This window comes from Chinchilla lanigera, unplaced genomic scaffold (assembly GCF_000276665.1).
Source record: "Chinchilla lanigera isolate Chin_1 unplaced genomic scaffold, ChiLan1.0 scaffold00077, whole genome shotgun sequence".
NCBI lineage: Eukaryota > Metazoa > Chordata > Mammalia > Rodentia > Chinchillidae > Chinchilla > Chinchilla lanigera.
In genome coordinates this window covers 9,389,828-9,400,197 of record NW_004955478.1, presented here as the reverse complement: position 1 = coordinate 9,400,197, position 10,370 = coordinate 9,389,828, and the positions used below count along the sequence as shown (strand labels likewise).

Below are 10,370 nucleotides of genomic sequence, written 5' to 3'. Positions count from 1 at the left end.
CCATCAACTGAGGAATGGATAAAAAAGTGGTGGTGTTTTTATATAATGGAATATTACTCAGCTATAAAAAAGATAAACTCGGGGCTTTTATAGGTAAATGGTCACAACTAGAGACCATACTCATAAGTGAAATAAATCAGACCCACATGGGTAAACACTGTATTATCTCACTAGTGCAGAACCTGAAAGAGTGAATAAAATCTAAAAGGTAAAATAGATATTATGACAGAGAAAGAAATTGCTCAAAGGAAAGAACAACTGGGATGAGGAAAAAGAGAAAAGAAAGAAGGAAAAATATGTATATAGGTATACACAGGATAGCTAAGATAGTTGTATTACTGATTTCTACTACTTTATTTAGTGGAACAGTTAATGTTTAATTACTTGATCGATCTTACATGCCTATATTTGTTTATCTGAGTAACCAGTTTGAAGATATCAATATGTAATACAACCACCATTGTTAATTTCCTATCATCTTGTCTAAAAATATGTATTGCTTGTATTGTTTTTGTGTTATTTTTGTAAATGTCTGTATTAATTTGTCTCTGTTAATTTGTTTTCATTCTTTTGTCTTTAAAATTTTAAAAATGTGGTATTTTCATACAATTATTACTCAGCTATAAAAAATGGTAAACTCAAGGCTTTTTATGTGAATGTATGCAACTATAGACCATACTCATAAGTGAAATAAATCAGACCTGCATGTGTAAACACTGTATTGTCTCTCAAGTGTTAGAACCTGAAAGAGTAAATAAAATTTGAAAGATACAATAGATACTGTGAAAAGGAAAGAAACTGCTCAAAGGGAAGGAACAACTGGGATGAGGAAAAAGAGAAAAGAAAAAAAGAAGAAAGGGAAAAAAATATATGTATACACACAGGATAGCTGGGATAATTGTACTGCTGATTTCTACTGGTGTATTGAAAAGACCATTTAATGCTTAAATTTTTTTCTTTTTAACTTTTTTTTAATTTTAACTAATTTTGCATGCTTATGTCTGGTAATCTGAACAACTAATTTGAAGACAACAATATGGAATATAACAACCATTTTTTAATTTCTATCATCTTATTTAGTGAAATTCTGTATCATTTCTAATGTTTTTTTATTATTTTTATTCTCTTTTAAAAAATAAAAAAATTAATATTTAAATTTCTGTAAAGTAAAAAACTTGTCATAGCAATATATGATATATCACTAAAATATTACTTGGAGAAGAATTTATTTTCTTGGGATTATCAGTGAAAATGTCTGAAACAATGCCCACTTTATGTCATGTGGAAAACTTTTATAAAAAAGCTCAATATTGACATTCAAAGAAATCCTGTCATGGTCATCAGATATTTTAGCTTAAAAATGAGCAGCGTCTTCCTTCGTGAATCCTGCTTTATCTAATGCTATCTTTGAGAAAACCAATATGTAGAATCATAATCAGAAAGCTAAAGAGAGAGAAACCAAAAGAAAAGAAAGACATGAGAGATACCTGGTGGATACCAGTAATAATTTATTTTAATAGGCAAAAAAATAGGTAGACCTGCTATTTTAAGACCTTTCTCCTGTGGATCCAATCGTTACTTGGGATGAGAATAGAAAAAAATTATAAGTAAAATCATAAGAGTTGTTCTTTTTTAAATTCCTGGGTTTTTAATTATTTCAGCAAGTCTCCTTATAAATCGTTATACTGTCCCTATTCTTACAGCTACTGGAAAGTTGTATAAGCATAAATTGCTGGATGGCATAAAGTCTCTCCCAGGTAAGTGAAAACAGGTAAAACCAACAAGTCCTCCTTGTATTTTCTTCTTTAAAACCACATATTTTTAGAAACTGTCAATGAGTCCTTGGTTGATCAGCTTTGTATGTCTATCTGTTTTCATGAGAAACCACTTTGAAGATATCAATATGTAATACAACAAGCATTGTTAATTCCCTACCACTCTGTTTGTAACTCTGTGCTGTCTGTACTGTTCCTTTGCTATTTTGTAAAATGTCGACTGTCTGTTAATATTTTCCTCCTTTTATTTTTAAAATTAAAAAGAAAAAATTAAAAAAAAAACACATATTTTCACGGATGACACATATGTCTGCTTACTTACTTATTAAGTGGTTTTGTCTTATCGCTTACTTTTTGGAACATAAGTACCTTTGAAGAAACAATTTTTTATTCAATTGCTGCATTATTGTCTATTTTCTGAATAGAATTACAAAAGCAGTTTCTTGCCAGAATTTTGTGGATTTTCTTAAGCCTTCAGTTCCTTCCTCACGTCTCATGAGAGCTGTAATTATATCCTTTGAACAAAACTGAGGAGCAGAGATTCTGTTCCAGACTCCTATGCTGGCTCTGTACTTCAACAGTTTTATTGCTCCTTTGCTTGCTCACCCTTAATGAATGCATAGACATGACCAACTTTTTTCGTTCTCTCCTTCGGTTCTCTCCTTCCCATCTTCTTTTTCCTAAGGTTTGAAGCTTAATGTTCGCAAGCTAGAACCCTTCATGGACTACATGGGCTTTCACCTTGGAGAAGAGGAATTCCAAGACCTGACAGACAGCCTGCCCGTGGATAGTGAGTTGCTCCTTTTGTGAAACTTTGAATTCATTTATGTGAATTTCTGAGACAAAATTTGGAGTTATGTGGAGCATTAAAAAGTAACAGATAGGGTTTAATCCTCAAGAATTCATCAGTTCATGTGGTAGACTTTATTGAGTGCATGTTCTTTGAGTTCAAGGGGGCTGAAGTCTCATAAAGAGCCGTAAATGCTAACAGGTCATCGTAATACTATATGGCCGTGCCCTAATATTAAAAATATGTTCACTGGCATTATAAAGCAGCGTTTGCCAGGAAGGATTGCAGAGACAGGCCTGTCAGAGACGTATAGACATTCTCCAGTAAAAAGGCATGCCACACAAGGAAAACAATGCACACAAAACCATAAGCGCATGACAATTCACAGTGTTAGAATAGCCAAGTATTTTTTCGTGGCTAGAACAGAAGAGTATGCTTCATGTTATAAAGCAGTTGGGAAGAAGGTGGAAAGGCAAGTGGCCAAGCCTAGAAAGACCTTAACCACTTAATAGTCTACCCCAAGCATCACTTGGGCCGTGCATTTGTTTGTGTACTGACTATCCAAGTGATGGTCAGGCACGTGCCATTGAAACCAGTCGATTCTTGTATGCAGCAGATACATTCACATGTCTATTTATTTTATATCGACTATTTTTGCATACTTTTAATTTAGAATGTTGTATTAGCCTTTAGTGTTTGTTTCTAGTAAAATCTAGTAAGTTCTGATTATTTTCTTTTATTAATTTGTGTTTATTTTATTCATGAAAAATAACCTATAATTTTGTGCTACAATCTACAAAAACTCTTATCATAAATACACTACATATAATTTTTATACTTCTCTAGAACTCAGTGATAATCTTTTACAATACAAACACACATTTGGGACACTGAAACTGGATAGAAAGGAAGTCTAAAAAATCTACAAAAGATCTGCAGAAGAAAAACTGGGGGAAAAAAGTAGCGTCAGCCTATCAGAGAGGAAAAGTCTGTGTTGTGAAATGGAAAGACAAAGAAGATGTCTTCTTATTGTCAACTATTCATGATGCAGAAATGGTAGAACTGGAAAGAAGAAACAAAAAATTCCAATGGGGGTCAATGATTACAATAATTCTGTGGAGAGTATTGGTAGAGTTGGCCAACATCTAACAAGCTATCGTGTAATCAAAAAAGTGAGGAGAGAACATTATTATAAAATATTTACATACCTTCTGGACCAAACAATATGGAAGACATTTGTTATTTATTCACAACAAGAGGGTTCAAAAAGTTATTTATGGGCCAGGGATATAGCTCAGCAGCACAGTGCCTGCCTGACAAGCACAAGTCCTGAGTTTGAGTTCCAGTACCAAAAAAAGTCATTTACAATGTAGACTAGGTCTTATAGACCAAGTATTTACAAAATATGGGATAGAAAAATGCCAACCAGGACATCCATCATCAACATCTTCACCATTACATTTAGTGGGTAGACATTATATTGAAATTACACTTTCCCAGAAAAAAAGAAAAGGCCAACACGACAGGGTAAAGTGTGTTGTTCAAAGAAAGACGATAACACCCAAAGAATTCAGAAAGAGGATAGATACTACTGTGCAGATTATAATTTTGCATGGTGTATTGAATATTTTAAAATATGCCATACCCAGAAAAATTATTGAATAAATTTGATAAAATTGTCACTCTCATATTTCCTGTTATATTGTCTTATAAAAATTAATGAAAAAATATGCAAGTTTTGGTCATCCTGTATTTAAGTAGTAGGACTGGTAAGTGGTTAAACCAGAGTGTGAAGTCCAGCCTTCACCTACTAGAGTTTCAGTAACTCTTACTTTCAAGAAATTTGTCCATTTTAACTCAATTTTCTGAATACTAGCATGAACTTATCTGTTGTATTCCATTACAATCCTTTCAATTTCTGTAGTGAGTCAGTTGTGATACTATCCTCATTTTGAGCTGCATGTTCCTTAGTCAGTCCTAACAGTGTTTGTCAGTTTTGTTGATCTTTTCAAAAAATCAACATCAATTTTCACAGTTGATTTTATGTTTCCATTTCATTGGTTTCAGATTTTTTTTCAAAATGGAGTTTTACTTTGTTTTTCTTTTTAATGGAAAAGAGGTAAAAAAAAAATTTCATAACAAAATAATAGGAAAATAGCAACAGTTAATGCATTACATGCTGTTATCTTTAAAGTAATTACTCAGGGTACAAAATATGGGATAAAAATTTCTCCAATCAATATTAGCACAAACTTTCCTTTTTCATGAACTAAGAGATACTAACAGTATAACTGACTTCCATTTTTTCCTTTTTCCCTACTGTCCTTACCCCTATCACCCATCCTAGTTCCTTTTTCTTTTGAATAATTTATTCCCATTTCAACATATCTACTGAACTTATTTACTTGTTCAGTTTCTCATACCAGGGAGACAATACAATGTTTATACATGTGAGCCTGATTTATTTTACTTATCAGTATAGTCTCTAGTTGCATCCATTTCCTAATAAAATTTCAAGTTTATCCTTCTTTCTTTTTGTTGTTTTTTTTTCCAGTACCTAGAATCGAACTTACAACCTCACACTTGCCAGGTAGTCACTGTGCCACTGATCTAAATCTCCAGCCCCTTCAAATTGATCCTTCTTTATGACTGAGTAGTACTCCATTGTATAAATGACAATGTCTTTTTTATCATTTGTCAGTTGATGGAAATTTGGGCTATTTCCAAGATTTAGCTGTTACGAATTGTGCTGCTATAAACATGACAGCATGTATATCTCTGTGGTATGATGTTTTTAATTCTTCTGGGAAGATATCCAGAAAGGGAATACCTGGGTAGAATGGAACCTATAGTCCTAGTTTTTTGAGGAATCGCCACATTGATTTCCACAATGGTTATACCAGTCTACACTCCTACCAAAAGTGGAGAAGGGTTCCTTTTTCCCAACAGCCTCACCACCATTTGTTATTGGTTGATTTCTTGATGATAACCATTCTTTCTGGGGTGAGATGGAATCTCAGACAAGAGGGAGAAATAAAAGGAGTAAGGATAGGAAAGGAAGAAGTTAAATTATCATTATTCACAGATGACATGATACTCTACATAGAAGACCTCAAAAAATCCACCAAAAGACTTGTAGATTTAATAACCAAATTCAGTAACATAGTTGGATATAAAGTCAGCACTCACAGATCAGCAGCATTCCTGGACACAAGCAACAAACTGAGAGAGAACATATGGAAACCACACCTTTCACAATAGCATCCAAAAAAATGAAATATGTGGGAATCAGTATAACGAAGGAAGTAAAGGATCTATATATTGAAAATTACAGTACTCTGAAAAAAGGAGATCAAAGAGGATATCAGAAAATGGAAAGATATCCCTTGCTCATTGATAGGAAAAAACAAGATAGAGAAAATTGTACTACTCCCAAAATTGCTATACAGATTTAATGTAATCCCTATTGAAATATCATTAGTATACCCCACAGAACTACAGAAAGCAGTCCTAAAATTCATCTGGAACCAGAAGAGGCCTAGAATAGCAAAGGCAATTCTGGACAACAGTGGCAAGGCAGGAGGCATCACTATCTCAGAATTGAAACTATACTACAAAGCTATTATGATAAAAATCAGCATGGTAGGAGAAAAAATAGACCTGAGAACTAGTGGAACAGATTCAAAGATGCAGACACAACTACAAACACACTCAGCCACCTTATCTTTGACAAACATGCCAAACATGCTCACTGGAAGAAAGATAGCCTCTTTAATAAGTGGTGCTGGAAAAACTTGCTCTCTACATGACAAAGACTAAAGATAGACCCATGTCTATCACCATGCAGTAAACTGAAGTCAAAATGGATCAAAGGTCTAAATATTGAAACAGAAACACTAAATCTACTGGAAAAGAAAGTAGGTAGAAATCTTGAAGACATAAGGGTAGGCAGAGAGTTCATAAACAGAACTCAGACTGCACAGGGAATACTTCAGAGAATCACCAACTAGGACCTCATCTTATTTAAAAGCATTTGTACAACAAAAGAAATCACAAACAAAGTGAAAAGACAGCCCACAAAGTGGAAAAAATTTAGCAAATTGTCCCTAAGACAAAGGACTTCTATCTAGAACATATAAAGAACTGAAAAAATCATATGTCCCCCAAATTTGAAGACCCAATCCAAAAATGGGCATCTGAGATGAATAGACACTTATCAGTTATAGAAATACAAATGCCAAATAAATATATGAAAAATGTTCAACATCATTGGTCATTGGAGAGATGCATATTACTTTGTTTCCTTGGTTGGTCTCAAAAAGGTGGGTTCAAATCATCCTGCTTCAGCTCTCCAAGAAGCTACAGCTATAGATGTGCACTACCATGCCCATGCAGACACAACTACACACACATTCAGCCACCTTATCTTTGACAAATGGGCCAAACATGTTCACTGGTAAAAAGGTTGCCTCTTTAATATTTCTTTCTTTATTGTTTCTTTCTTTCAGCACACATTGGCTTTAGTTTGCTCTTCTCTTTCCAGAGTCTTAAGGTTGTAGTTTACATTACTAATTTAAGATCTTAGGCAACCAGCTTGGCCAGAGGAACCCAGCTGCCTGGGCCATCCCCCTACACCTCAAGACCAGGCCACTGGGGGATGACAGCCACACGGTAGGACTCAGATAAGGACACATATGATGGACAGGTGATAGCAGGAGGGAAAAGTCCAAAATTCGAGCTAACAGTTGGTCAGTTAGGTGAATTAGTGTGGTGCTTAGGGATGAAGACACACGGAATAGAAACAAGTGAGTGGGACTGCCCCCTTTTGAAATATAATTTTATTCTATTTTATCTTACTTTATCTTTTTATCCTACTTACTTTTCCCTTTCCTTTTTTCTTCTCTTTTTTCTCAATTTTTTTCCTTCTTTCTTTTTCTTATTCTGATCCTATCCCTCAAACCAAGTTCAGATAATCCCTCAAATACTCCTTCATTCTTTCTTTTCTACTCTCTTCTCTAGTTACCCAAACCTTGCATGACCATTCTCTGTCCTCCAGCCTTGCTTCTACTTCCTTTCCAGTTGTCTTTATCTTACACACCATCCTCCCTAAATTTCCACACAGCAGGGTGAATCCACTCTAACAAGGAGAAACACTTTGAATACAAACTCCTACTTTATGATTTGTTCTGTTATATAACTATAGCCTTTCCTTCTATGGTCTGAAGTGAAACATCAATAGTTACCACATTTTGTCAAATTCAAAATTGTGCTTGATGCTATCATTATTGCTAATTGTACTATGGTAGATAGGATGTCATATCTGTTGCAATCACTTTTTCTCAGTTGTGTAAAAATATTGGGAAGTTCTGGGGATAATAACCTCACCACAGCCCTACACCAAAAGATTTGGGACTGAGCAAAACAGAAATCAAACCCCACTCTCAATTAATTGGGAATGCATTATCTTGGGACAGACATAAACCAAGAATCTCCTACACACAGAAAATAACCCTGAAGAAGAGACTTTTCCTAGAAAGGCCTTGATGCTAGTGATATAGCTTCCTACTGCCAAAACTTACACAGATCATCAAAGAAAACAAAATAAAAAGGTTTTGAATCAGAAAATAACAAGACAAATGAGCAAAGTGCAGTCTGAGACCTCTAGTCCACATGGAACAAGACCAAAGGACATCAACATAGAAGAAATTGGAAATCACACACCTGAAATTTCTAAAATGATAGCAACCAAAGTAAAGAAACAACACCATCAGGCTACAGAGTAAATCAGATTAAAAAAAAAATCTCTCAGGTAAAATAGGAAATGACAACCATAATAAAAGAATTGCTCAGCATGTCTAAAGAAGAGATAGGTTTTAAAAAGAGGAGTACAGGATAATGGTGGACACCTTGAATGACAATATAGCAAGGAATTAGAATGCATGAAACAGATTCAAACAGATACCCAGGAAATTCAAAATCCCATTGAAAGCTGGCAAAACCACTTGAACAAAACTGAAGATAGACTTTCAGACCTTGAGGACAGCATTGCTGCTAGCAATCACAAAAGGAAAGAGTTCTTTAAAATAACAATAAATCATGAAATAGCAATTCAACAGCTGCAAGAAAATGCAAAGAAAAACAGTGTAAGACTGATAGAGGGTCAACAAAAAAGCAGGAGTCAACAAAAAGGACATTAAAAGAAGATTTCTTGCAGAAATAATAGCAGAAAATTTCCCAACAGTGGGAAAAGAATCTGACATACAGTTAAGTGAGGCATATGGAAATCCAATTAGCCATAACCAAAATATATCTACACCCCAGACATGTAATAATCAAGATCTCAGAAATTCGGCACAAGAACAGATTATTAGAAGCTGTCTGAGAGGAGGTGGGGATATAGCTCAGTGGCATAAATGCCTGCCTGGCAAGCGCAAGGTCATGAGTTTGATCCCTGGTACCGAAAAAAAAAAAAAAAAAGCCTATCACAATCATGGCAGACTACTCAACACAAGCCATCAAGTCAAGAAGAGCTTGGAGTGAAGTATTTCAAGTCCTGAAAGAAAACAACTTCCAACCCAGGTTAATGTAACCTGCAAAACTCTTTCAAAATTAATGGAGAAAGAAGACACTTCCATGACAAAGAACAGCTGAAGAAATTCATGACCACCAAATGAACCCTACAAAGAGTACTAAAAGATATTCTAGAAAGAGATAAAAATGATCATAATTTCAAGAAGAACAATAGAAAGGATCCACCAAGCAGAGCAAGCAATTAAATAGAGGGGAAAAGTAGAGGACAAACAACAAGAAAAGAACATGACAAAGATAAGCCAATACATATCAGTTATAACTATCAATGCAAATGGCCTCAATTCACCAAAAAAGAAACAGAGTGGCAGAGTGGATCAAGAAACAAAATTTAACAATATTCTGTATACAAGAAACACATTTAATTGAAAAGGAAATTCATAGACTGAAAGTCAAAGGATGGAAAACAATTCTCCATGTGACAGGAACCCATGAAAAAAGCAGGGGTGGCTGTTCTGTTTGTAGACAATGTGAACTTCAAACCAAGCACAATCAAAAGAGATCAAAAAAAGGTCACTACACATTTCTTAGGGCAAAATTTCAAGAGGAAGAAGTAACAATCATAAATATATATGCACGAAATATGGGAGCACTCAATGATATAAGACAAATATTAATAGATACAAAAAATCAAATAACCAATAACACAATGGTAGCATGGGACATTAACATCCCATTGTCAAAAAGATAGATCAACTAGACAAAAATCAGCAAAGAAATAACAGAACTGAGCCAAACTTGTGAACAAATGGACATAGTAGATGTTTACAGAGTGTTCCACCCAACAACATCATAATACACATTCTTCTCAGCTGCACATGGGACATTCTCTAAAGTAGACCATATACTATCCCACTGAACATGCTTAAGTAAGTGCAAAGGAATTGAAATTATCCCATGCGTATTATCTGACCATAGTGCAATGAAATTGGAAATTAATGACAAAAGAAACCACAAAAACTCCACACACACATAGAAATTAAATAAGAATCAATGGGTCATAGATGAAATTAAAGAAGAAATTCAACAATATCCACCATCAAATGAAAATGCAAATATAACTTACCAGAACCTGTGGGACGCAATGAAAGCAGTCCTCAGAGGGAAATTAATAGCAGTGAATGCTCACATCCAGAAAACAGAACAAGCATAAATAACCTTATGCTGCACCTCAAGCTTCTAGAAAAAGAAGAGCAAGTCAAGCCCAAAGCCCAAAA

At 34.6% G+C, this 10,370-nt stretch overlaps 1 protein-coding gene across 1 annotated transcript in view; it reads left to right on the top strand.

The window, feature by feature from the left end:
- Window positions 1-10,370, top strand: part of Efcab3 (EF-hand calcium binding domain 3) — a 494,429-nt gene that overhangs the window by 378,652 nt on the left and 105,407 nt on the right. Inside the window, exons 92-93 of the mRNA XM_005402243.2 lie at window positions 1,704-1,757; window positions 2,461-2,565. Of these exons, the coding sequence (XP_005402300.2) occupies window positions 1,704-1,757; window positions 2,461-2,565 (159 nt within the window). The remainder of the gene's footprint in view (window positions 1-1,703; window positions 1,758-2,460; window positions 2,566-10,370) is intronic.